Source organism: Rhinolophus hipposideros (genome assembly GCF_964194185.1).
Source record: "Rhinolophus hipposideros genome assembly, chromosome: 20".
Taxonomy (NCBI): Eukaryota; Metazoa; Chordata; class Mammalia; order Chiroptera; family Rhinolophidae; genus Rhinolophus; species Rhinolophus hipposideros.
The window spans coordinates 36,158,180-36,185,772 of record NC_138066.1 but is presented as its reverse complement, the minus strand read 5'-3'; the positions used below and the strand labels follow the sequence as shown (position 1 = coordinate 36,185,772).

The 27,593-nt window shown below is 50.7% G+C and overlaps 3 protein-coding genes across 3 annotated transcripts; 1 reads left to right on the top strand and 2 right to left on the bottom strand.

The window, feature by feature from the left end:
• Positions 1-581: 581 nt before the first annotated feature.
• Positions 582-4,489, top strand: HAP1 (huntingtin associated protein 1; the record flags this gene model as incomplete). The annotated part of the gene is given in 15 exon segments (XM_081028029.1): positions 582-609; positions 612-690; positions 692-711; positions 714-794; positions 797-886; positions 889-972; positions 975-1,019; positions 2,025-2,104; positions 2,512-2,636; positions 2,742-2,871; positions 2,874-2,932; positions 3,130-3,247; positions 3,321-3,384; positions 3,986-4,460; positions 4,462-4,489. Coding segments are annotated over 15 exon segments (1,506 nt in total).
• A 6,164-nt stretch (positions 4,490-10,653) lies between these two features.
• GAST (gastrin) lies at positions 10,654-11,088 on the bottom strand (the record flags this gene model as incomplete). Its single annotated transcript, XM_081027794.1, has 2 exons — positions 10,654-10,757; positions 10,878-11,088. The coding sequence occupies 2 exons, from the start codon at positions 11,086-11,088 to the stop codon at positions 10,654-10,656; spliced, it is 315 nt and encodes a 104-aa protein (XP_080883920.1).
• Positions 11,089-24,726: 13,638 nt separating this feature from the next.
• Positions 24,727-27,347, bottom strand: EIF1 (eukaryotic translation initiation factor 1). Its single transcript, XM_081029562.1, has 4 exons — positions 27,170-27,347; positions 26,296-26,459; positions 26,068-26,169; positions 24,727-25,584 (listed from the first exon to the last, which is right to left on the bottom strand). Exons 1-4 carry the CDS (start codon positions 27,198-27,200, stop codon positions 25,540-25,542), a joined length of 342 nt encoding a protein of 113 aa, XP_080885688.1. The 5' UTR covers positions 27,201-27,347; the 3' UTR covers positions 24,727-25,539.
• Positions 27,348-27,593: the final 246 nt, after the last annotated feature.

The following is a 27,593-nucleotide window of genomic DNA, read 5'->3' as shown; positions in this document are numbered from 1 at the left end:
CGGGCTGGAGGTAAAGCTTGAGGAAAGGCAATAAGACGATTTAAGACATAAGAAAGCGGGCTGTCGAGTGGCTGGAGTCCTGGAGTGTGAGCTCTAGGACCAGTGTGTGACACGCGGGACTGGGCAGCGCGTGGACACTGTCCTGGAGTTGGCGTTGATATCCCAGCCATCGGGGAAAGACACAGTGCCATCCTCCTAAGTCACAGGCCAACTCCAGGGAAGGCAGCGGAAATCCTGGGCAGGAGAGGAGGGCGGGGTGCCCCCAGTTAGGGACCCCCGAGTCCCCGAGAAGCGGCGGCTTTGGGAAGAACCATGCTCTAGAGGTGGAGAGGGGAGGAGAAGCCCTGCACTTGGAACCAAGGCCACCAAGCCAGTTCGAACCCCCTCTCGACTCTTTTTCTTGCTCTTTTCTTACTTTTGCGATCTGTTCCGCCAACAATAGCTCGCCCTCGCGCAACCGCGGGTCCCGGGCCCCGCTAGTTGCTCCCTGGCCGCCGCCTCCCGCGCGTGGGCCGGCCGTGCCGGGGTCCAGCCACGCGCGGGTTACCAAGGCCGGGTGCGTCAGCTGACTGCGACCCACGATGCCCCCGAAGGAGTCCCGGCAGGGCTGCGCGGGGACCCGGGAGGACCCGGGCCCGGAGGTCCCGCAGTCACCCCTGCACTCCCGCCCCCTGCCGGTCACGCTCCAAGCCTCTGCGGAGCCTGAACCGTCGCTGCTCAGGCTCGGGCGGCGGGACCGGAAGCGGGATCCGGACCCGCGTGCGTCTCCGGGCCTCCAGCCGAAGCTCGGCCGGCCTGGGAGCTGGGTCCGGGCCGCGAGCCCAGTGCGCGCCCGCGTTCTTGGCTGTCCAGGGGAAGGCCCAGCCTGTGCGCGAAAACTCAGACGCGCGTGGACCCGCTGCATATCCCAAGGGCCTTTTGGTCCCCGGGCCACTGGCCTGGGGACTGGAGAGGCAGCGGGCATCTGGAAGACGTGTCAGGCCCGGAGCGCGCCGCCTTTGTTCGGGAGCTGGAGGCAGGTAAACCGGGTCCTGGGACCGCAGAGCCACTAGGACTAGGGCAGCTCCAGGCAGGAGGGGACCCTGTCAGGGCCGGGCGCCCCGCCCGCTCTGACACAGCCCCACCCCTCCGTCCACCCCGCGAGGTCACTATCTGCGGTGCCTGCCCGGTCCGGTCGCCACTTCCCCGCCTCCTCCCCTTCTCTGGGTCCCTGAGTTCCGTCGGTGGGGCCCGCGCTCCGTCCCCCCTCCCCCCTCCCTCCGCCTGCACGCCTGTTGCTGCAGCAGACCTGCGCGCTTTCAGTGCCCCTCTCCCGGGTCTACCGCAGAGCCAGGAGAGGGGCAGACGGGCGGGGGGCTGCGGGAGGGCGCTCGGAGTCTGCGCTGCACCGCGGCGCCCGCGATCCGAAGGTGGGTGGGCAGAGCGGGAGGTTTTGCAAACCTCTTGGCTGCGGGGATCAAAGTGGGGCTCCCACCCAGCCTGGGAATGGGCGGGGCCTCAGGCAGAATCTGCCCCTTCTCTTCCGTCGCGGGGTCCCCTGGATTGGGTCTCAGGTGCCCCTCCTCCAGTGCTGGAGACGTCTCTTTTCCTCTGCTCTCCATGCGCAGCAGGTGCAGCGTGGTTAATTGCACCTGTTTTTATAACCCATGAGTCTCAACTGAGCTGGCCAAGGGTGCCCTCTGTGTAAGGGGTGATGAGTGAGTCTTCCTCTGCATTTCCTCAGCTGCCTTCATTCTCCTGGGCGTCCTAAGAGTCCATTTCTACCTGAGCCTGGAGGACTGTGAGCTACTTACCTCACTCAGGGCCCTCCAGGAAAAAAAAAAAAAGAAAAAAGTCCAGTTGACCCTGGGAGCAGGGAAGGGAGTGCTGAGTACAGGGGGGCTATGGAGAGGATATTGGGGGCAGGAAAGTTTGTTGCTGACCCTTGTTGAAGAAGAACTGGGGATAGGGTAGGAAACAGTGGGGGGTAGGGTAGCGTATGCCCCCTTTTTCCTGACCTGGCTGCCCCCTTTCTCTTGCAACACGGTGTCCTGACCGACCTCCCGTGTCAGTCAAGAAGATAAGCCAAGAAGATGTCAGAGTGATGTTAAATTTGCTAGAAGAGGTGTGCTACCTTTTCTACCCCAGGCCACCCGGCCTTAGCCAGGCTGCTGTTTTAATTCTGTCCTGTAGGAATAGGAGTCTTACCTATTTCTTATCTGGCGACCTCTCGGGGGGCCAAGCCAGGAGTCCCTCTTATGGAAGGCAGGTAAATGTAAGCTATCCAGGCTGGAAGAGCTCTTACAGCCATCTGGTCTGATCTACACTGTTCCCCTAAGGGGAAACTGAGTCAGGTCCCTCAGTGGGTTAATGGAAGACTCTTGTGTAGTACCCTGGAGAACTAGGGGATGGGGAGAGTTTCTTCTAGTGGCCTCGGTTCTCTGACCCGAGTACTCCCTAGCTTCTCCTATCTGTCTGGGAGATCCCAGAAACCAAGAATATATTTCTCATGGGTGGGGGGTCCCTCTGCAGAGAAAGTGGGACCTGAATACAGCAGCTCGTGTCAGCCAGTCCCTGGTGAGACAGAACCGTGTTCTGATGGAGGAGAACAGCAAGCTGGAAGGCAGGCTGGGCTCAGCCAGGGAGGAGATAACTGGGCAGGGAGGCAGGGATAGGGTTGTGCCACCTCAGGCCTACCTACTCTCATGGCAGGACCCTCACCTGCCCCTGCCACGCCCTGACCCAGGGCTTCTCTCCCCCAGTCAGATTTTACACCTTAGTTACCAGATGAGCTTGCGGGATGAACTCCTTCAGCTCTACTCAGACTCTAATGAGGAGGAGGAGAAAGAGGAGGAGAACGAGAAAGAAGAGGAGGAGGAAGAAGAGAAACAGAGGAGAAAGAGGAAGAAGAGGAGGGGCAGCAGTGCGCTTGTCTCTATGAAGCCCCTGAGCTGTGAGTGTCTGGACTTTGCACCTGGGTGGCCCCTTCTGTGATCCTCAGTTCCCTTGTTTGCAAACAGGGACACTGATGGACAGTGTACCTGCCAGTCAGGTTGCTGGGGCTCATTGAGACCGCCATACTCAGCCTGGGTGGGCTGGGAGCTGAGCCCCCACCCCCCTGCACCCTGCCTCCCATTGCATCTTCCCTAGGGTGCCTCTGACGGAGTCAGAGCCGGAGTCAGAGCCGCTGCACCACTGCCCACAGCTAGAAGCCCTGCATCAGCAGCTGAGGCCGCTGGGGGAGGAGAACCAGCAGCTGAGAGAGGAGGATAAGGGAAGAGGGCGAGCTTGTGGGCAGGGGGTATTGACTCCCCTGCCCATTCCTCTTTCCCTCCCTCCAGGCCTCTCAACTTGATGGCCTTGAAGAGGAGCAGATGCTCCTTCTGGAATGTGTGGAGCAGTTTTGTATGTGAAGTTGTAACTTGGGATGGAGCAGAGGGAAGAACTCAGGACTCTGAGTCTGGAAGCCTGAGTTCAAGTCCCAGCTCTGGCACTTCCTAGCTGTGTGAGCTTAGACAAATTCCTTGACCTCTCTGAACCTTCATCTTTAGAATGAGGATTACTAATCTCAGCCCTGCTGACTTCTCCAGGGTTTACAGCTGAAGAAATGCTTTGTGTAAACTGTAAAGAGCTATACAGAGGCTGTGGATCTCCTCTCAGCCAGTACCTCTTTGTTATTTGGGGCAAGGAGAGGGAGGGAGCTGTGAGCTTCCAGAGACCAGGCACCCCAAGGCGCTGGGGTTGGGGCAGTTCAGAGTTGCACATTAGGCAGTGGGTTTGCCTGGCATTGTGTGTTAATGAAGATGAGTGAGGCACAGGGTTTGTCCCTGAGGAACTCAAGTCTGGCTCGTGAGATGCAGATTCAAGGTGGCAATAGCTGTTCCCTTCATCCCAAACCTCACCTTTCTTCCCACTGGGTTCTCTAACGCCCTGAATGGCCCCACTGGTCCCCAGACCCCTGGGGTAGGAGCCAGTCCTCATATTCTGTTGCTTCTCGCTCCTGGAGATATGACGGGGAGCAGAAGAGTGGGGCAGGGGGCTCTGGCTGGGGCTGGCTTGCGGGGATACGGAAAGACCTTCCTGTCTCTCTTGCACGACAGTGAGGAACAAGAGCAGGACCAGGGGTTTGAGGCTGAGGAGGGGTTGATGCCGGCAGAGGATTGCATGCCTGTAGAGGAGTTAGTGCCTGAGGAATTGCTGGCAGTCACAGAAGAGGTGGTGACAGCTGAGGAGGGGGTGACAGAAGAGGCAGAGCTGCTGTCAGAGAAGGCCGAGGCCTGGGAGGAAGTGGAGGCAGAACTGGATAAGGCAACATGGACGAATGTGGTAGCCTCTGCCCTGGAGGCCAGGGGCTTGGGCCCCTCGTATCTGGACATGAAGTATGTCCTCCAGCAACTGGCCAACTGGCAGGATGCCCATTTCAGGCAGCAGCTGAGCCAGAAGATGCTCCAGAAAGGTGAGTGCTCCCAGGGTGGCCTCCCTGACAAGCTGCAGATTGTCATGCAGATGAAAGGTGCTCACTTACCGCAGCCTGGCCCTGACCCAGTGTGCTGATTTGCATGAACTTTGCATATCATTTGCATAGACACGGCAGATCCCCCTCAGCAGGAACTGTGGCCCCAATGCTCATTTACATGGTATTTACATAGGATTCCATATCTCTACCCCCTTTCTCTGGGGGGCTAGGCTGGGCGTCAGGGCCCTGTAGCCCCCCAATGCACCTCAGCTTCCTGTCTCTGCCCACCCTCTTCTTCCGTCACCTATCCTTGCCTCCCCCATCCCCAAGCCTCCCCAATCCTGCAGCAGTGGCACCAACAGGCTACAGCAAATGTGGGGGGCGGGAATGAGGAGCAGCAGCCCAGGGTGCCAACCCAGAACCACCCTCCCATGGCCTGGGAGAAAGAGGGGCCTTCTGGGGCCACCCAGGCCACTGGGACAAAGGCCTCTGCCAGCAAGGGCTACGGTTAGACCAGTCCCCTGGGTGAGTCTGAAGGTGGGCTAGGGTCTCCTACAGGGTGGTGAGGGGTGGGTCAGGGTCTCTTCTCCCCAGCTAGAAACCTCAAAGTTTGGGGACCTCCACTTGCTGAGTGCAGGCTCTGTGCTAAGCTGTGTGAGCCCTGCCTTCAAGGAACTCACAGAGATATGAACGATGATTTAGTTACCCGTATTATCTCCTTTAATTCTCACCCCCCCATAGGTAGGTATTATCCTCTCCATTTATTTGGTGAGGAAACAGGTTCAGAGAGTGAATAACTCATTCAGGCTCACACAGCTAGAGTGGATCTGAGGCTGATCTCTTCACTACATATTATGTGCCCTGGCCTATCCCTCCCTACTGACCCTATCCTGATGCCTGCCTGGCCTTCTGGGTCAGCCGTGAAGTTCATAACCTGTTGGCAGCGTCACTAGAATATTTGGCCTATTCCCACTCAGATGGGTTGACCTCATCAGGGTCACCATGTAAGGTTGTGCAGGTTATAAACTGAATACTGACCTCTGTTTCTGGGCCATGGGCCACCTGCCTAACTATCAATGGTAGCTGTCTCTTTCTGACATGACTGACCAGCCTCCAGCCTCTGCCCGCTGCCCAGGCCAGGCCTGTGGTCCTCAGGCCCCCACTTCACACCCATCCCCTTCTCTTCCAGGCTTTGCTGTTTCCCAGCAGCCTGCAGAGGCGCCACAGAAAGCCTGAGGCCCCACCTTCCGCTGCCTAGCCAAGTCGCAATGCCCCCAACCTTCCCTCTCATCCTGAGAAACAGGACCCCCTGTCTGTCACCAGCCCACTGTCTGTCCTGATGAATCTGGGCTGGAGCTTTAGAGCTCAAGTCTCAACCCTCTGCAGGGACAGGCTGAAGAAAACCCGGCCCTCCTTCTGCAGCTGGTGCAAAAGCTGTGGCTGCTGGGCCTGGATCATGTGATGGCCCCAGGGGTGGAAGAAGCCCAGGGGGAGACACACCAACTACCAGACCCAGCTCTGACTGGGGGCCCTTGGAGCAGGAAGTTGTTCTGAGTACCCTTCTAACAACATGCCCTTTACCCCTTGGCTCCCAAATTAAAGGTGGCTCCCCAGTCCTTGTTGACTTTTAGGGACCCCCATCCTTGGCCCTTTCTTCTCCATCCCTGATTCCTGTTTGTAACTGGAAGTGTTTCTGTTTGTGGGTGAAGAGTTTCTCTGCCAGTGGTGTACCTCCCCCCAATCTTCCTACCTTGGTCTATGAGAGTCCAGATGCCCACGCAAGGCCCAGTCACTCCCTCCCACTGTCTTCCCCTCAGGGCTCCTTGTTTCCTCCTTCCAGATGTTCTCCCATTTCCCACCTTTTACTCAAACAGCTGGAGTTGGGGGCTCAGGATCCCCACTGCTACTTGCTCTGCTCCCCGCTGTGCTTCTCTCCTGTTACTTATTGGCCTGTGTACTTGCTGTTGCAGGAAATAAAGTACCTGTGCTCTACCTGGCCCAGCCTCCAGCCATCTTTCTCAGGGAGTGTGTATGTGCATGCACTTTGGGGCAAAGGTGAGCGGATAGCCTCCAATATTGAATGATGTGCTAAGGGCTTTGATTAAATACATTACTTACTCATATCAGTAACTTATGGGGTTGTGGGTGATCTGATAAATGAGACAGGCCCAGGCTGTGTAAGGGATTCTCCCAAAGGTCTAACAGCTGGTGGTGGAGCTGGGATTTGAACCCAAGCCCTCAGGCCTCCAGTGCCCAGGCTTGCACAGGCTCCCTCCCTGATTCAGGGACTCTCACACAGTGCTCAGCTGCAAAGGGTGAGAGTCCCTCACTGTCTTAGATAGGGGTCCCTCAGGAGCAGACCTGGAACAGGGTTTGAAAACAAGTGGGAACTCAAGAACAGAAAGAAACGAGTGAAAGGGAGTTTTAGGCAACTAAGGCACCGTCTTACCGAGGAACTCTGGGAGGAAGTGTAGCCCTTTGCAACTCAAAGTGGGATCCAGGGACCAGCATCATTGACATCTCCAGAGAGTTTATCAGAAGTGCATACTCTCGGGTCTCACCCCAGACCTATAGAGTAAAAATCTATATGTTATTATAACAAGGTTTTCAGGCAATGCACATGCGTGTTAAAGTTGGAGACACAGATAGAGAACCCATCTCAGTTACCCCACCCAGGTGGTGAGGAAGCTGGGGAAAGCATCCTCCAACTCTCATTTGTCATTGGCTGAGGGCTGTTCCTGGGGGGCATTAACGCGTTGGCACTCTGGTCTCTCCATGCACGGGGCTGAGGAAAAGGCCCCTGTGCTTGTAGTGGAACACGGTTAGCACGTACCAGAATGGGGAGTGCCAAGGATCCAGGCAGGGCACCACGGTGTCTGCTATCGCCGACCCCTCGTGCCACTCAGATGCACTTATGCTCCCTGGGGAGTTCACCATGGCGTGGCATTGCTTCTTTAAGATGGTGGCTGGTCACAATATCTTTTTTTTTAAAAAAAAGTACACGTGGAGGGCGAGTGGTAGAAATTGTGATTTCCACTGCTGCAATTAGTTCTGACGCACTAAATGCTATTTCTCATCTCCGGCCTCTACCACCCTTCTATTCCCTTCATCCTTGGCCGGCTGGTTCAGGTTGCTTTCTTGGTGAAGTTACCTAGACCTTCATTTCGGAGAGGTTTGAACCCTTGGTCACCATGCCCTTGTCAGACCATGGTTGCTGCAACTTCCTGTTTATGGTTATCACCAGGCAGGAAGCCCCAAGAGGCACCCAGTGAATCCCATTCTAGATCCTGAAAACGCCGTCCTGCCCCGTTGTGAGGCAGTGACCTAGCTCCTCGATCACTAGGAGGGTCAAGCAGGGTCAATAACCTCTGATAGTAACTGACCTTTCTTTGACTGCTGGTCTAATGGCACAAAGAGCCAAAAACGGCCAGGCAGCAGCTGTACCTTTGGGGTTTAGGGGAATCTTACTGTATTCCCTGGTGGAAGCATTCTCCCCAGGAGCCAGGATTTCTAGTCCGCAAGTGTCTAGAACCGAGAGGACAGGAAGCACAGATTTCTGAGGTGGACCCCTGGCAGTGATGGTGATAGGGCCACTTCCACTCTACCCCTTGGTTCCCGGACCTGTGTGTTCTGGCTGTGGGGGACATAGCACCATATACTAACTACTGGTTCAAAGTGGGGATGTACCCCCAGGGCACATCCCTGAGTTCGTGTCTTGGCTGCACCTTTAATTCCAACATTCTTTCAGACCTGCAGTTTCTGGGTGATGTATAGGGTAGGACAAGTGGATCCCAAGGTCGTGTGCTCATTGCTGCACCTCCTTCACTATAAAGCAGGTCCCTCGTCTGAGGTCATGTTTGACGGAATTCTGTGATGGCAAGTCATTCGTTGTAAGTCCTTAGATGCTCTGTAGTCCTGGAGTGCTGGTGGAGGCGCTGTGGGCAGGAAAGCAAACTCCTACTTAGAATATGTATCAGTCCCCACAAGGATGGCTCAGCGTCCCTTCTGGGATGGGAGGTATCTGATGTAATCAATTTAGCACCAAGTAGCTTGTTGGTCTCCTGGCGGCCTGGTCCCAGATCAAGGGCTCAGAGTTCGTCTCTGCTCTGACAGGTCCGGTAGTCAGCAGAGATAGCAGCTAGATTGGTTGTTGGGCCCAAGTACAATCTCTGTTTCTGCCGCCATTGTCGCTGTATTCCTGAGCCCAGTGGGCAAGTGAGCAGTGGCCGAAGACGGCACCTGGCTGACCTCCACTGATGAGCCATCCTGTCTTCCTGGTTATTCAGGTGGCTGCTCTTGGGTGGGCCTTGATTGGAGACACGAAGATCCACACACCTTGTGCCTCCTCATAGGTCCATTTACTTGTCTCATACCCAGAAATCTTTGTCTCTGATTTTCTCATTTTGTTCCTACAAGTCCCCTGACCAATCAGGTGAGGCATGTGCCACTGCCCAGAAGCCTGTGTATGTCTTTCCCCGAGGCCACATCTCCCTCCACGCCACGTTGATGACCAGGTCTACTACTTGAAACTCCACCCACTGGAAGGATTGCCCCTCACCACTGTCTTTTGGGGCCACCCGGGAGTGGGCCACAGTGCGGCAGCAATCCATTTTCAGTTTTTACCGACATGTCAGGCCTACCCATTTGTGAACCGGGCCTGGGTTCTTCCTCCTCTATGAGCTGCCCGTAGAGAACCTCCCATAGGTTATGGGGGTGAACTGAGTGCGAGGCACTGGTACAACAGCCGTAGGTCCCTGGGGGTGTGGGCGACTGAGTAACTTTGTGCCCTCTGGCCCTCCTCAGGCCCAATCTCAAATGTTTGCATCCTAAAGTGAATCGCTGCTTGGCCCACCCAACTTTGAGACATGGCGGGTCTGCAAATACCCAGCTAACGATGGGCCACTCTGGTTGCACAGGAACTTACCATCCAATGGTCAAGTGGTCATTCCCTATCAGGGCCCAGGAGCACACCAGGAGCGACTTTTTAAACAGTAAATCTCTTCGGCAGATAGCATGACTTGCTCTAGAACAGGAGTCAGCAAACTATGACCCATGGGCCAGTCTGGCGCATCACCTGTTTTTCATACGGCCTGCAAGCAAAGAATGGTTTTTATACTGTAAATGGTTATTGGAGTACCTACACATTAGCCTTGATTTTGCCTCTTGGCCCGCAAAGCCTAAAATGTTTTCTATCTGGCCCTTTTAGAGAAAGTTCGCCAGCCCTAGGGGTCTGCACTGCAATTCTCTGTCATTGACTGAGGGACGCTTCTGGACACACTGACTCCCCAGCATTCCCAGCCTGCCTTGCACTTGGAAAACCCTCAGGTAGTGAGTAGCAGGTGCCTGTGCGGGGATGCGTCCGACAGGTACAGAGCGGTGCGGGCCTGTGGGTAAGACACCAGCAAGGGCCTTCGCCAGTCACTCGCCCTTTTGACAAATATGTATTAGGTACCTCCTGTTCTTGGCACCGGGGATACAGCAGGGAAGAGGGACACAGGGTCCCCACTCTTATAGAGTTTCCCTTCTAACTGAGGCAGACAATAAACTGGCAAACAAAACAATTACAGACAATATGCTGCAATTAGAGGACGATGGGGTCTGTGTGGGAAGGGCAAGGAGCAGAAAGGGCAGGTCTTCAGGAAGAGGCATTTCAATCAAGACCCCAAGGAGAAAAAGAGGAGCCAGCTACATGTGTGCCTGGGAACAGCGAGGACAAATGTTCTGAGCAGGAAAGCGCGTGGTGCGCTTGTGTAAGGGAAAGGGAGAGAGAGAAGAAAGAGAGGTGGTATCCATGGTGGCACCCGCTATGACTGGCTCTTAGCGCTTTGACAAGGAGTTTAGATTTTATGTTAAGTGTGATGGAAAGCAGTGGAGAATTGGAGTGATATGATTTGATTTTTCTTTTAAAAAGCTTACTCTGAAAAAAAAAAGTTAAAAAACTGCTTACTCTGGTAGCGGCCCCTGACCCCTATTCTCCCACCTACATGTGGAGATGCTCGCTCAGTGTTGGACTCTGGGGATACCAGGAAGGATGAGCCGTGGTCCCTGCCCCCAGAGGGCTGCTCGACTCTCCTCTTCGCCTCAACCCTGCCCCCAATCGCCCCTTCTTTGCCCCATGACACTTGACACAATGTGATCCATTGGAAGCTAGTTTATTTTGATTGGTTTTTCATGGAGCGGGGCTGGGCTGGGAGGAGACTGGGCTCTGAAGTTCTGTTCTAGGGACGTTGATCCCCTTTCTCAGCACTGCGGCGGCCAAAGTCCATCCATCCATACGCTGCTTCTTCTTCCTCCAGCCATGGCCCCTGCTTCTTGGACAGATCTGAGGGTCAGAGATGGCAGAGGCGGTGAGTATGGTGGAGGGACACCTAGCTTCTGGGACTGAGGCCACGGCTAAACGGGCTGGGTGAGGCAAGCAGCGATGGCTGTCAGTAGCTCCTACCTGCCACCAGGTGTGGGGGACCCTGGCGCCCAATCTGCCTTCGGTGGTGAGGGGCTGGACCCAACTGGTCCAGCCAATGTGGCTCCAGGCCCCTATTGACCCCTGGATCCGAGGGCGAATCCTGCAGCTTGTAGTGGGACTTCCAAGAAGCTTCAGAGAAGGTAGCCAGAGCCAGTGCCAAGATCAGCACATACACACACAATCTTTGCATCTTGTCTGCAAAGGAGAGAGAGGCCGAGCTTAAAGGTGGAGTAGTGCAGGCACCCAGAGGCAGGTGCCTGGACCAGACACACTCCAGACTCTGCCTGCCGACAGGTCTGCAATTCTGCGACCACTGTTCTTCCAGTTCCTGCCTGCTCCCCTGGCCCCCAAGCCTTGCCCCTTTCCTCCTTACTTACTCTAACTCCAGTGACTGCTTCTCTGAGTAATCAAACACCTACAGGAATTTTTTCTAAACTGTTCTATAGAGTTTGAGGCCAGGTGAACAGCTCTGTAGATGTTTCAGTCTTGTAATTTACAGTGAACGTTAAACAGTAATACCAAAGGAACATACGCACTCAGCTGCGTTACAGACCACACAGGGTTCCTTTGGAGACCTCTGGCATCGTCACTGTGTCCAGCACTGGCCATGTGTGTTGTCCAGTGTGGTAGCCATGGTCACATATGGCTCCATGCATTTAAATTCAGATAAAAAAATTCCTCCCTTGCACTAGCCATATTATTGGACAGTGAAGATTTAGATTAACATCAAAATCGAAAGTTCTTTCAGATTGTGCTGGTCTAGGAAAGAGCTTGAGGTGGCATCCAGAACCCTGGGTTCCAGTCCCAGCCTTGCCTAATAATTTATATGACTTTGGGTAAGTCACGTCTCCCTCTGGGCCTCAGTTTTCTCATCTGAGAGATGGGAGAATAGCCTTTGTCCCCAGCTCCTAGGGCTGGGGTGAGTATGTAGTAAGAGGGTTAGGGCAGGGACCTGGGAGTACCAGCAGGTCAGCTTGAAGGCGAGGGTTGGGAAGCCAGGATGGGCCCTAGTGCCGAGACCTAGTGCAGCCCTGGGCTAAAGGAAGCGTCCCATCCCTGGAGACACAGAGATGTGAGCCTGGGGTCCTATCAACCCTCTTCTCAGCCTCTCCCTCCCCTCCCAGATGCTCTCACCTGCAGAGCTGGGAGGCCGATGCGGTCAGTTTGGAGCCTCTCTGTCCTCTGCTGGGCTGGGTGCTCCAGCCCTGACTTATAAAGCCCTCAAGGCCCCTCCCAAGCTCTCCTCCCCGGTGAGGTGGGGCTCCTCACAGGTAGAGGAAAGTGGGTGGTCCAGGTACATCACCCCTGCCCCGCCCTGTCATTTAGAGTCACTCATCCGGGTGTGGGGGAGGGAAGGGAGTGGGCAGGGGCAGGGTGGGGGCAGGGGCAGGTCTTCAGCTGGGCATGAGGGCAGGCAGGAGACAGGTTCCCTGGGCTCAGGGTCAGAGACCTGGTGCTCATCTCTTGGCCTACATCCAGTCAGGGGCAGGTGAGGCAGACGGACCAAATGACCTTAGAGTCAGAGAAAACATATTTCGCCATACATTGATGTTTGAAGAGCAAGGAGTATGTGAATGTAGAGTGATGTATTGATTCCCTGTCCCAAACGCCAGGCTCTGCAAACAGGACTTGTCATACTTGTTAGGAGCAATGAGCCGTGGGCTGATGGCTCTGCTCTCTCTGCCTAGTGGCTGCATCCTGGTTGCCCCTGAACCCCCTCCATTTCCTCTTACCTTGAAATCCCTAGCCCCCCCCCCCCCCCCCCGCCCCCTTGTCCTTATGTCCTCTGTGCTGGGCTGGATTTAGCTTGCAGTTCCCTCCATCTCCCAGGTCTGCTTCTCATTCCTGCACCTGGACGCTCAGGGGAAGACAGTAGTCTGCATAACACGCTCACCACTTTCCACTATAAAATACTTAAAATGGTTAGAGACTAAAGGTTTGCCCAGATGTTCCAGAAAACCAAGTGGTATGCTTGTTGACCTGTTTGATAAATTGCTCGACCTGGTTTCGATAGATGTAACTAGCTCTAGGTTGTTTTTGATTTTTCTGCAGCTGGGACTGGAGATTTTGCTTCTGTTCATGCGTCTTCAGGGCCCCTCTCTATCTGGGGGTGTCTTAATGTCCTTTGGGTCCGGGATAAGGAGCAACGGTACCCACGCTCACAGCCAGCCTTGCTGAGAATTAATAGGTGATGAAAGAAGCAGGCTGTGAGGTGTCCATGGCAACCAGCTGCTGAATGAATGTTCTGGTGAATAACCACTCTAATCCAGAGCAGGTCTTGGTGACACAGTAGATGGGATAAACGAAAATGACAAAAAAACTGCAGGCATTTGGTGATAATAATTGAATCACAGAATCTCAGCAATGGAAGGGATTTTGAGGGGGTTTGGGGGGATGGGTGGGGCGAGGAGCAGCAGCTCTGCTCACATCCTGGGGAAAAGAGACGTTCGTGTTGCTGTGGTAACGGGAAATTATAAGCTTTCTAGCAGAGCCCTGGTTGTACCGGAGTCCACGACTTGGTTTCGCTGGGCGGGTGGTGGTGGGGGGTTATGCCCCCTGGTTGTTCTTCTGCAGGCTGGTCGCACAGGGGGTGGAAATTGCACCAAATAGAAGCGTGTACTGCCATTCGACAGGCGGTGGTGAAGTGCTCCTGTTTGCTGGCACTGGTGGGCATGCAGCCAGGGCTCATTTTCACAGTTGAGAGACAGCCCTCACCCCAAGGAGCTCGCCATCATGGAGACTGCATGTTCTCGTAAGGGAACCTGTTGAGCTTTGGGTAGCTCTCTCCTTCTCTGAGCTGTTCTTTCCTCCAGGAAACAGGGAAAATGACTTGGGAAGGGGAGTCTGTGAAGGTGATATACAGAAGACACCATACATGGTGCCCAGAGCTTCACGGGTATCTAATCTGTTTGCACCTTCTCCCCTTATCCTCTCTGGGCCTCAGTTAGCCTCATCTGTGAAATGGCAATCATTCATTCCTACCTCACAGGGCTGCAGTGAAGGGGAAATGTGACAAGGTCTGTGCACACGCTTTGCACACATCGCGGAGCTTTGCCTCCCCTAAGGCTTAAGGAGGATAATTCCCTACAAAGCATCATCTGTGAATCCAATGTGTTCCATCCTGATGGCTGCGACTCAGAGGGACACCTGTCCTGAGCTGCCACTGACAGAGGCAGTAGGAATGGAGTTTATGAAAGCTGGACCTCTCAGAGACCAGCACCTACTGGTATGAGGAGTGTTTTGGAACTCATGAGGCCAGGGTGGAATCCAGGATCCAACACTTTGACTAGCTGGGTGATCAGAAAATCCAGTGTCTGGGTCTACCAAGTGGAAGACCGGATCCTAGACCCTGGGGCCCAGCCCCCTCCCTGTAAACCCTGACCCTGTGCTCACCACAATCACAGTGCTATGTGCCAGGCACTGAGAAGCCCTTTGCATGAATGAATACAAGTTGCTCTTTGCCATGACTTTAGGGGGTAAGTGCTAATGTGTCCCCATTCTACAGATGAAGAAACTGAGGCCCATGCACGTGAAGCGATCCCTGTCCTGAGTTCACACAACCGAGGAGAGCTGAGCTTAAAACTCAGGTCTCTGTTCACCTAGTTCTGGGATCTCTCTCCTCCCAGAAGGGGTGTGGTGGACAGAATAATAGTCCCCCAAAGATGTACACAGGCAAATCCCTAGAACCTGTGAATGTGAAGCATTACATGGCAAAAGGGACTTTGCAGGTGTAATTAAGGTTACAGACTTTAAAATGGAGAGCTTTTCCTGGATTAGCTGAGTGGGCCCAATGTAATCAGATGAGCCCTTAAAAGCAGAGGGTGTTCTTTGGCTAGAGGCAGAAGTGATATGGCTGAAGGATGAGTCAGAGACTTGAAGAATGAGGAGGACTTGACCTGCCCTTGCTGGTTTGAAGATGGGAGGTAGACGACGAGGCAGCGTAATGCAGGTGGTATAAAGAAGCTGAAAGGGACCCCCAGCTGAGGCCCCACAACCACAAAGAACTGAGTTCAGCCAACAATCTGGATGAGCTTGGACACAGATTCATCCCTGAGTCTTCAGGAAGGAACATGGCCCTGGCCACACCTTGATTTTGGCCCATTGAGCCACGCTGTGCCTGTGCTTCTGACCTACAGAACGGTGAGAGAATGAATTTGTGTTGTCGTAAGCTTCCACATTGATGGGAATTTATTATGGCAACAACTGAACAAGAATGCAAGGGGTTCCAGCCTTCTGAAGGCTTTTGTCAGTGAGAACCAGCCCTGTGTGAGTTTGTGTGTGATTTTCCAAATACACTTAAGGGAGATATTCGTTAAGATATTGGACTGTTCATCTCCCATTTCATTGCAGTTATTGGTCACGTGCTGTAAGCCAGGGTTTGGGTGAGGCCTGGCGGACAAGAAATGAGTATGATGGCCCTTTCCTTACTTTGGTGGAGTTTAGATTCTGGGGAGTGGGAGGAACCAAAAAATCGATATAATAATAATGGTACCCTGTCAAGGGAAGAACGTTCCCAGACTCCCCAGGGGCAACTCTGCATACCTAACCAGGCTCTGCCTGCCAGGGCATCCTTGGGAAACATCACCACGGACTGACAAGCTGGTGTCAGGGGGGCCACACCAGCTTCCTATTGGTTATTGACAGCAGAAAAGGGAGGGCTTGGTGATGCCTCAGTCACCCTTCCCCAGGCAACGGGGCGTTGGAGGGTATGAAGGTGCTGGCACACACAGGGATACCTGGGCGGGTTAGTGTCAACGTGGGTATCCGTGGTCTCTCCCAGGGCAGGGGAGGGGGAAAGAGGCTCATGTCGTCACCTGCCATCCAATCGTGGTAGGTGACACAGCGAGACCAAGAGGACAGTCAGTAAGGACACAGCTCTACAGGCTGAGCTTAGAGGCCTCCACCAAACGCAGAAGCCAGGGGCCAGGCCTGGCTGCCTAGGAGGGAGAACACGGGGCACCCGCAGCCTAGGCTCTGCTCTCTCCCGGGCCTTCCCTCTCACGCTCTCACCCGATGCCCACCTGTGCCTTTGGAGCACTGGCTCTCAATCCATGCTTCACATTAAAATCACCTGGGAGCCCTAATCCCTGCCCCCAGGTTCAGGCCATACCCCTGCCCCCAGTCCTCTTAAATCAGAAGCTGGGTGTGAGACCCGGATATCTGGCTAGTGTCTGTGTGCAGGATGGGTGGTGGTGGTGGTGGTGGTGGTGGTGGTGGTGGTGTGTGTAGGGCAAGGAGGCTTTGCAATCCTGGGCTAGAGTCCCAGCTTGGCACTTCCTAACTAAGCGATCTAAGACAAGTCACAAACTTGAGGACAATGCTGGTACCTCCCCCAGGGTTGTGATGAGGGTTCACTGTGATGAGGGTCTCTTACACACGGTAAGTTCTAAGTAAGCGTCTGCTATTAGATATGATGAGTATTTTCATGACCACAGCCTTACCCACACCTCATCCTGCTGACCTCCAGAATAACCTCCCCCTTTCCTTGATTATTTTCCTCTTGCCCGAAACAGTGCCTGGCTCCCTCCCCTGTAAGTTAACACCCTCCTGCAGGCTGGCCTCATGCTGGCTCTTCAGGTCTCCCCACCTTCTGCCTCTCACAGCTCTGGGTCACCCTGTCCTCCACCCTGGGGCCTGTCTTACTTCTCATATTTTAACACCACCTTCCACTGTGGAAGAGCTCTCACAGGTATATTATCTCGCTTAATACTCAGACTCAAGTCCAGAACCCTGTTTGCAGACTGTCAAAACCCAGTGAATGCACACTTAGGATTTGTGCATTCCATTGTATGTAAATTTTATTTTTTTAAAAAGAACTAACAAATGAACTAGTTAACGAGGTATTTAGGGCGAAGCGTACTGTATATTTATTTTGAAATGCATGAAAAATAAGATGGATGTGCTATGAGAACAATAAAATATAAATGATCGATTCTGGGTGGTGGGCATATGAGTTCTCACATTAAAATTCAACTTTTCTGTGTGTTTGAACGTTTTTCTATAACATGAAATTTTGGAAAGTACTTTGTTTCGCAATGTCAGTAGTGGTGTTGAATGGGAACTAATTCTAAAAGCGCCTATGTGAGAGGAATCTTTACTCAGGTGCATTTTAGAGTCTAGGAAGTGAGGGTCAGCCAGGTGAAGGTGCTTGCCTCAGGCGCCACAGGTAGGAGGTGAGGGAGCTGAAGTTGATCAGCCTTCTTGGATTCTATGTACTGCTGCCTCTTCTCACCCACAGCCTCCCATCCTGCCTCTTTCCAGAAGCCCAGCTCCTGCTCAATTTACCTTCATTTTGACCTCCTGTTCCTCTACCTGCCTGGGTCCTCACAACCCACCTGCCCCTCCTTGACTCACTTCCCTACCTCCCCTGCGTGGCCCCGGGGTTTGTCATTTCAGTTATGTGTGATGCACCTAGATTCTGCCCCTCTTCTGCTTCAGAACCTGCCAGGCTGGACCCCAATTCCTGGCAGAGGACACCACCACCTCTTCCTGAGCTCTCCATGGAAACAGGAAAGTACCTGAAAGTGGCCATTTGATTTGGTTGCAGATTAATATTCTGCAGCTGGGTTGTTGCCTGGCAACCTTGTGAATCCTTTCCGCTCACAAGTTCATCTGACATCAGTCCCCTTCTCCCCATCATGACCAGTTGTCCGAGCCCTTCTGTCCGTTTTTACTTTCCTCCAACACTGGAGGATGCGTCCCTCCACCAGGACCTTTCATACAAGACCCTTCTGCCTGCTTAGAGAACTTGTGCCTTCATTCACTCACTCATTCATTCATTCGTTCATTCAAATTCTGTTTCTAAGTGCCCACTTCATGCCAAGCACTGCTGACCCTGGGGACATAATGTTAATCCAGAGGGTCTTTATTTCTTTTCTCTTGGAGGGGAAACAGTGTGATATGACTTTAAGGTGCCATGGATGGTGGTGGGAGAAGTCAGCAGGGAAGCTTCTCCTTCCCCCTGGACCTGAAGCTTTCCTCTATGCAAGTCTTCTGACATTTACAACACATTTTCACCTCCCTCTTCTCCTAGTAATGGTGATTAAAATTTAGGGAGCACTTCCATGGCCAGGCCCCCATGCTAAGCACTTTGCATGCATTATGTCTTCTGATCCTCACCACAGTCCCACTAGGAGGGTAATACTACTGCCCCTGGTTTATAGCTGAGGAAACTGAGGCACAGGGAGGTTGGTGATTGTTGGGAGAAGCAGTGAAGCAATCCACTACCAGCCTTGAGCATTCCTGAATGTTCTTGCTGAGTATACCAAGAATGTAAGGTCATGAATGTACTCTCTACCTGGATTATGTTTGAAGTGAGTAACCCTGAGGCATAAGATAAAGCCTCCCTATGGGACAAAGAGCAGGCTTGCTACTGCTGACTATAAACGCAGTAAGTTCCCCAAGCTCAGTGTTCCTCAGCTGTGATGTAGCTACTGCCCGCATAGCACCCATGTGGGTCCATATTGTTTCACCAACAAGGAACTTGGGGGGTAAGAGGAATTGATGCAAATCGTGCTGCTAGCAGGGTTGTGAGTAACAAAGTTATTCATCTCTCTTTTATCTTCTGTCAGCATTGGTGAATCAGTAATAGGATAACTTATTAGCTTGTAAGTAGGGTAAAATCATATCATAAATTTAACACAGTGGTTTGCCCAGGACACAGAACTCATCAGATGCACAGCTGAGACTTGAACCTGGACAGTTTGATTCCACAAGCATTAAAAACCTGTCTTTCCTGGCTTCTTTCCTGCTCCCTCGATGGTGATATTGCTCCTTCCTTCATGCTCTTATCTATTAAGCCAGTGAGTGGGGTTGGCTGAAGTGACAGACAGCGGGGGCAAGAGAAATGGGAGCAGGGAGGAAGTTTTGATGGCTAATTTTGCCTATGACCTCACTGGCTGTTGTGAAAAGCTATTTCAGGGATGGGAGGAGGTGCAGTGCATTTCTTTAGACTTCACTAAAATTCGTCTGCATTTATAAACCTCCCTAATTCCAAACTATCCCTGGCAGAGGATAGAGGACATTTCCTTTCACCAACCAAAATGGTGCTGCCATGTGGATGAGAACAAAACCATGCTCACAGTTTGCCCCTTTGCAATGATTCAATTATAAAACACACATATACATACATAAAATCTATTTATTGAGATATAGTTCACATATCACACCACTCACTCTTTTTAAAGTATATAAGCCAGTGACTTTTGGTATATTCACAAAGTTGCACAACCATTACCATTAGGTACCCCAGAACATTTTCATCACCCCAAAAGGAGACCCCATCCCCATTTGCAATTATTCTTCATTCCTCCTTTCTCCTGGCAAACACTAATCTACATTCTTCTCTATGGATTTGCCTATTCTGGACATTTTATACAAATGGGATCATAAATATGTGGCCTTTAATGTCTGGCTTCTTTCACTCAGCATAATGTTTTTAAATTTTCTTCATGTTGAAGCATGTATTAGTACTTCATTCCTTTTATTGGCTGAATAATATTCCACAGTGTGGATATACTACATTTATTCATTCATTAGTTAGTGGATATTTGGCTTATTTCCACTTTCTGGCTCTTGTGAACAATGCTGCTATGAACACGGTGTACAAGTTTTTGTGTGATCATATCTTTTCAGTTCTCGTGGGTATGTACCTAGGAGTGGAATTGCTGGATCACATGGTAAATCTGTTTAACTTTTTGAGGAGCTTTCAGATTGTACTATTTTACATTTCTAATACCAGCAGCATATGAAGGTTCCCATCCTTCATCAAAAATTATTACCTATCCTTTTCTTTTAATTTTAATTGGGGAATGTTGGGGAGCAGTGTGTTTCTCCAGGGTCCATCAGCTCCAAGTCGTTGTCCTTCAGTCTAGTTATGGAGGGCGCAGCTCAGCTCCAAGTCCAGTTGCTGTTTTCAATCTTTAGATGCAGGGGGCGCAGCCCAGCATCCCATGTGGGAATTGAACTGGCAGCCAACTGAGCCATCTGGCCGCCCCTCTGGCAGCTCAGTGGCAGCTCGTTGGCTTCAATCTAGTTGTGGAGGGCACAGCTCACTGGCCCATGTGGGAATCGAACCAGTTACCCTGTTGTTCAGAGCTCACGCTCTAACCAATTGAGCCATCTGGCCGCCCCTCGCCTGTCTTTTTGGCTATAGCCATCCTAATGGTATCTCACTGGTTTTTATTTTCATTTTCCTGATGGCTAACGATGTTGAGCTTGTTTTCATGTGCTTATTGGCCATTTGTACATCTTTTTTGGAAAAGTGTCTATTCAGGTCCTCTGCCTATTTTTCAAACAGGTTGTCATTTTATTATTGAGTTGTAAGGTTCTTTATTTTAAATCCAGTCCCTTATCAGATACATGATTTGCAAATATTTTTCCCCATTTGATGGGCTGTCTTTTCACTTTCTTGATAGTATCCTTTGAAGCACAAAAGTTAAAATTTTATGAAATCCATCTATTTCTTTTTTTTATCACTTGTAATTTTGGTGTCATATCTAAGAAGGCTTTGCCTAATCTAAGGTCATGAAGATTAACTCATTTTCTTTTAAGAGTTCTGTGTATCTAGCTTTTTTAAAAAAATTTTTATTGGGGACTATTGGGAAACTGTTTTTTCAGGACCCATCAGCTCCAAGTCGTCGTTTTTTCCCCCCAATCTAGTTGTGGAGGGTGCAGCTCAGCTCCAATTCAAGCTGTTGTTTTCAATCTAGTTGGGGAGGCACAGATCACTGGCCCATGTGGGAATTGACCTGGTGACTTCGATGTTATGAGCACTGTGCTCTAATCAACAGAGCTAACTGGCCGCCCCGTATGTATCCAGCTTTATGTTTAGGATTATGATCTAGGTTAATTTTTGTATATGGTGGAAAGTATGGGTCCAACTTCATTCTTTTGCATGTGGATAATTCCTGGGACAGCCGGATTTTTGCATCTCTCAGCAAGCGCAGTGGTGTCAGTCCGTATTCCGCTCATAACTGTTGTTTTCTGTACTTCAATTGTTTCTGTGCATTTCAATGCAGACCTAACATAGTAATGAAAAATGCACTTATAAAAATGAAGAGTCATAATGATACTGTCTTTTTTAACCAGCTTGCAGATTGCAACATGAGGTCCAAAGTTTATCGTCCAAACCGGTGCTTCTTACTTAAACTTGGTTAAAGAAAGATTGCTAACATGATTGGTTCAGTAGGTGGGGGTTGAAATTCTGCACGTCTAACGAGTTCCCAGGTGATGCTGAGCAGCAAGAGTCTAGTTCTGTCTCCATGGTGGACCATGGAAACAGGTAAGTCACATCTCTCTGCACCTACTATCCTTGTGCTTGTTTTCTGTTCTTTCACAGAAATGGAGTGAGAATCAATGAGTTGACACACACAGAATGACTGACGTGCTAGTGCCCATGTTAATAACACTTCCTGGATTCCTTATGCTTCCTGTTTTTAACAAATTGTCCATTCCGGGTATCAATTCACCATAAAGACTACGATTAAAGACAATTTAAACTGTGCAACAATCGGACTGCTGAGGCTGGGCAATGGCTGGCGATAGTGGCTGGGGAGCCAGTGAGTCACGCACGGGCTTCTGAGCACCATGGGGTCGGCTGCTGTGTGCGTGCCTTCTGCCCGATACACACTCAGTTTGAGAGATGTTTACAAATATTTTTAAATGGTTATTAATTGTAAAAGTTAATATTGAAATAGGCACTGTTGCTGCTTGTAATGATGGGCCTGGAAAACCTGTGAAATCCTGAGGCTTTGTAATCCTTGGGAGGAAACCATGGATCAGTGATTCTTAACTGTTTTAGGTAGTGCATTCTTAAGAATCTGATAAAAGCCATGGACAGGCTCACAAGAAAATGCCCATATGTACATTACACATGAAATCTCAGTCTTATGATTGGTCTCAGAGGCTGGTAACCAAGTTCTGACCCTTGGCCACCTCCTTTTCAAACCATCTTAAATACAATATTGATTCCTTTCTCTGAAGTTTACCTCTGATAATGCTTCTCTCCTGCTCGTTTCCTCAATGGCTCCCCATTACCCACACCAGTGTTTCCCCAAGTGTGGTTTGTGGTCCTCCCACAGGAATAGGCTGATTAAAAAAGGCCGGTTCCTGGGCAGCACATCAGAACTTCTATTTCAATATTGACTTTTAAAATTAACCGTTTAAAAATGTTTGTAAACATCTCAAACTGAGATGCAGCAGAATCTTTGGCTCTAAAGGCAGGGCCATTTCCTAGTTTGTAGTCCAGGCATTCTAGCCTCAAAGACTTGGTCACACCTCAAACCAAATGAAAAAAACGTACCCACAGGCCAAATAGACATATTTTTTGTAACATTTTTGAAAAGACGTTTATGAATTTTATTAAAAATAAAATTTTCTCTAGAACTTTGATTACATTTACATAGTTACATATGAATTATATTGCAGTTATTGCCAGTGTTATCTTTTGTAGTGTTAAACACTCTTATTTTGCAGTTTTGGGTCAAAATTTGGAGATACTAGGTTGGTGCAAAAGTAACTGAGGTTTAAAAGATTAAAAATAATTGCAGAAACCGCAAGTACTTTTGCACCAAACTTAACATTTCTTTTCAGTTCTTAGACCGTTTTGTAGGCCCTCAAACAACAGGTGGGACCTGGGCATTGTTGAGCTGATACCCAGTAGAGCCAAACTGTCTTGGGCAGGGTCAACAACCTGAATTTTTAACAAGCACCCCAAGAACAGTGCGGTTTATAAATATTTGAATTAGGATTTAAGAGCACAAGAAATTACAAAAACCACAGACTGTGGTATTTTGAAATAATGTGTATCTTCTGAAAATAAAATTAGTCAGGGAGCTCTCAATTTCAGACTTGTGAATAGTGAAGTATTTTGACACTGATGCTCCTTTACCCGCCAAGGACTGCAAATGATGAAGGGGGTCAATTCTAGAGCTACTTGGTAGAATGTTCAGTTCCCAAATATACTGTATTCATAGTCTACAGTAATTTGAATAGGCTTTAGTTTCTTGTGTAGACTCTTGACTAGTTTTCCTTTTGTCTTAAATGACACATTTTAAGAAACGTTTGGTTTCTCTGTTGCAGAGGGTGGGCCTAGGCAGCAGGGCTGCTGCCTGAGGTAGGAGGAAACTGAGGGAGGGGAGGAAATGGGGGAAGAAAGGACAGAATCGTCTTAGCTTGTGGCTTAGCCCACTCCTATCTCACACCAGCTTTCCAGCCCTCATTTTCCTCTATCTACTTGCTGGCTATGTTACCTCTGGATGTTTGACCATGGGTGTAATGGGTCCCAACTGTTAAATGAATGATAGGGTTGATGTATATTTTAAAAGTGTTTGGCACAGGCCTGGCACATAGGAGACAGTGCCACATTATTTCCACTCTGTAGGAAACTTGTTCCAGCCAAATTGTCCTACCTGAGGGTCCTCATACACACTGGCTGCTTCCACCTCTCTGCCTGGAATGCCCTGCATCACATGGCACCTCCTTTATGAAGCCTTCCCTGGTCCCATGAACATGGATGGAGATAGGGATTCCTAATTCTCAGAGATCCTGTGGCTCTTTGGCTAAGCCAGTGTGGCAATGGCTCTTCTCTGCTACATGTCAAGGCCAGCCATGTGTGCTGGTCTTACATCCCATCAAGGTATCTGCTTGTCTTTGTGGCCAATGATCCCCAGCACACTACACTTCACGTACCAAACAATCTCTGTAACATGAACTAAATTTATTAGCCTTGGGAATTTCCACACCTTTTTCTCAACTATCAAAATGGAGACAATTATGCTTTATTATTTCAGGCCTGAGATACACCCAAATCACACCAATTGGATTAGGGTGTTCACATATCTCCTGTCATATATTCAGATATATTGGTTGGTTCCAGGTAGCTGATTTAATACTGACTTTGTTGGTTTACCTCAGAATAACCCCATCTGAAAGAACTGGCGGTCATTAAAAGGCAAGAGATGTTAACAGCCTAGCATGGGACCTGCCTGTCAACCTACAGCATGATTCCGTGGTCTCCATGGGTTTGGCCTTGAGTTGCTTCTAGAAGTTCCTCTACGAAAAGCCCTCTTGTAGTCACCTGAATGTTTTGAACAATGTCACTGGTTGGAGCCAAAGGGTAAGTTCTTTTGTTTATTAAACCGATCAGTTTTGTGGGACTTGTTACAAATTTCTACCACCAGGGTTAGAATCCTCTTCTATTTTCAAGGCAGTTCCCACTGGCTCAGCCTTTCATCAGCCCTCCTCCACACCTCAACCTTTATCTACAAAACAGGCTGGCAACAAATAGGGAGTGTTGATTCCTTATTACCTTTCTTAGCAGCTTGAAGCCTGTAATTCAGTATCTGAAATTCGCACCTTTACGATCCACATGCTGGGAGAATTACTGTATTTTGTGTTTAACAGAATTAATGCCGTTTCCCTGAAAATAAAACGACACATTACAGCCAATTGTCCAGCTAGGTCTTATTTTCAGGGAAACGCAGTGGACTCAAGAACAGACTTTGATAGACTATTCATTGTCTTGTCAAGGGATAGCCTCCTAACATTAAATTTTAGCTTCTCAAACACTTTAGCCACCAAGCTTAATACTACAAACCTATTTCCTAGAAGTAGTACAAACTTGCATACCTTTTCTAGAGTTTGTAGATTAGATGGAGTCCCACACCATGTTTGTCCTGAGGAAGCTCACTAAAGGCTTTTTTTAGCCTAGTCTCATTTAGGCCCCAGTTGAGAAGCCGTAGGCAGACGGATCCTCCACTGTCTACTTCTGTGGTTCCTTCACACATACAAGACTGATCAGATATAAATAGAATCTGTAAGTCAGGTGTTTCTGAAAACAAGTTTTATTTAAATAATTGTTTAAATACATTACATAACATTAAAACTGAAGGGAAAAAAACCAAAAATCAGTTTACTTCACATGGCATTGGGCAGCTGTTGCTAGTAAGTCACAAGCTCTACAGCTAGCTACGTAACTGACATCAGTTTGAAATTTGTTCCCTTGTCAAAAGTTTAACTCTGATAGAAGGTTGGCCTCACATTCTGGTGTTTGGACATCAAATAGCTAGGATATGTCTGGTCCAAAAGACCTTGGTGACAAGCCAGATGTCCTATCACCTCACTAGAGGGAAGGTGGCTGCTTTAAGCTCCGCCCACCGGGTCAGGTTGGAGACACCAAGGGATCTTTGACCACCGAAGGCTCCCTGTAGTGGTACAGTTGCCGTTGCTGCCTTACCCCATCCTCTCTCTCAGCTTCACCGAAGGAATTCAGATGGTGACATTCTCTTAGGGCAGGGAACTCTGCAGAGGGAGAGCCGAGGAACTTCTGGCCAGACATAGCCATCTGTGATCTTGGGGCTCTGGGCTTGGCCGAAACATCACGTTATTGCTCTGTTTCAGGCTGGACACTGCCAGGCGCATACCTGCTTGACCTCTGTTTAAATGAGGGACTTCCAGACTAGACAGCATGGCTCTTTTCAGTTTATTGCATGAAGGAGTTACACTAGTCCAAGTTAAAAGCAGACCCCAAATGGTTACATTATACAAGCTGTGAGGTTTTTAAACTTGTGACAAGGGACAGAAAGGAAATTCTACTCATTGCAAGGAAATCCTCACTTAAGCTTCAGTGAGCCAAAAGCACTTAAAACCCATGAACCTTCAGCTGGTCCTCCTTAGCCAGTCCAATCTGCAAAGAAAAAAGGGCAAATTTTTAAACAAGGGATAGAAAAGTCTCTGATTCTGATGCCAATAATCCTGTCTTCCTGCTTCTATACCGGGCTAGGGAACTCCAACAGCCAAGATGCATACCTCATCCACTACGAGTAGTTCTTCTCAGGGTACCCACTACATTAAAGAGCCAATGACATAACAGAATTCTAGCACTCAAGTGGAACCATCAACCAGACATCCTGATTGTTTTAGTACCTGTCTGTGTGCAATTTAAAATTGCAATCTTTAAAGTAGACCCATACAGACAGTAAACTTAAGACAGACAAATCCCTTGTTTTTGCAAATACAATACATTCATTACGTATTTCAAAACTCAAATTGTTTTGCTTAACCTTCAGAACGAAACGTCTACATCCCTGGAAGAAATCGAATAGACTAGGCAGGACCTGCAATTAACAAGGGCAGATGCTCAGATACATCACGAAGTGACTGGACTCACCTCGATGAGGAACTGGCATATGTTCTTGCGCTGGTCACCCTGAAGCTGAATTACTTCTCCATATTCTGGATGCTCAATTACAGTACCATTGCAGGCAAATTTCTGCAAGCACAAGGGAAGCAAATTAGGCCAAGCAACAACACGAATAATCCCCATTCAGGAAAATAACACAACACAGCACCCCCATGTGGGCACCTTAAATGTGAATTGCCTACAATGAAGACCTACCTTCTTAAAGGCCTTCACTAGTTTCTTTTTATCGTAATCATCAGCGATCCCTTGGACAGTAGTAAGGGTCTTCCTGCCGTTTCTCTGTTGAATTCTTATATGGATATAATCCTCAGTGCCAGCAGGAAGCAGATCATCACCCTTACTTGCATCAGCAAAGGGGTCTGGGAACAAAGGTTAAGTTTAGAGCCGGCGTGGCTCAGAAGCCACCGTCAACCGTCCCCCTGGATCTTTTGTGCATGCAGAAACGAATCCGGAAATCGCCAAGCCCTGGTCAGATCAGGTATGTTCTTCGCCGGCTCTCCCCGAACAGGCCAGTCTGGGACGGACGGCCTCCCCAGCCCGGTGGAAAGCCTGGGCCTCCTGCCCCGGGCCCGCCCTCGGAGGCCGATCACGTGTCGGGGGAGCCAAGGCTGGCAGGCAGCGCCCCACCCGGCTGATGCAACCGGCGGAACCCGAGCTCCGAGGCGGGGCCAACTTCCCGCCCCATTGGCGCGCGCGTTTGTCACTTAGGGCTGGTGCCGCCTACCCCTCCAGCTCCGCGACAACGGCGGTGATGTAGCGGACGTGACGCAGGGGTGGCGGGAGGGGGCGGGTGTGGCCCGCAGTGTCCCTGGAGCCATTAGTAAATGCGCCACCCGAGACGCCAGGCCCGCCCAAGGGCTGACCTCGCGTCCTGTCTTTCCGGCCACAATCAGGGGCCGACCCCAGGGCCCAGGCCTGTCCCCACTGCCTGCGTGGCCCGACATCTTCCCTCCGTCAAACTTACGAAGGCCCGGACCGCTTGGCAGCTCTCCGGGCCCAGTCTCTGGGCCTAGACCGCCCCGCCGCCCCACCCGGGCCTTTTTCCCCGCGGAACCTTGCCGTAGCTTACCGAAAGAGTGGAGGTTCTGGATAGCGGACATACGATACGATTCCTTTTCCTCGGTGGAAACGGCCTGCGGAAGGCGGCGGCAGGAGAAGGCGGGCAGGGGGGACGGAGCGTCGGGAAGCGAGGGGGCTCAAGGGGGAGATTGCTGAGTCCTCGGCGGCGGCTCAGTGACTGGGGCGGAGGGGCGGTGCCTGTATTCACTTATATAGGCTCCCCTGTGACGCCAGCGCGCTGTCCTCACGTCCCGACCCCGCCCATGGCGTCGTGTCCCCAGCGCCCAGGCGTCGCCGCTTCCAATTGGTCCGGGGACGAAACGCGGAACGGCGCATGCGCCGGAACTAAGTGCTGCGGTAGGGCGTCCTCTGACTTGCGGAGAGATGGAAGGGGGAGGGAAAGCTTGGTCCGTCTAGGCGCCTGCGCCCAGCGG

Excerpts from the sequence above, each read along its gene's own strand:
- EIF1 (XM_081029562.1), bottom strand. The coding sequence starts at position 27,200 with ATGTCCGCTATCCAGAACCTCCACTCTTTCG. Across the intron at positions 26,460-27,169 it reads CCAGAACCTCCACTCTTTCG|ACCCCTTTGCTGATGCAAGT; the intron begins GTAAGCTACGGC and ends CTTTGTTCCCAG. Across the intron at positions 25,585-26,067 it reads TATGCCAGTTCCTCATCGAG|ATTGGACTGGCTAAGGAGGA; the intron begins GTGAGTCCAGTC and ends TTTTCTTTGCAG.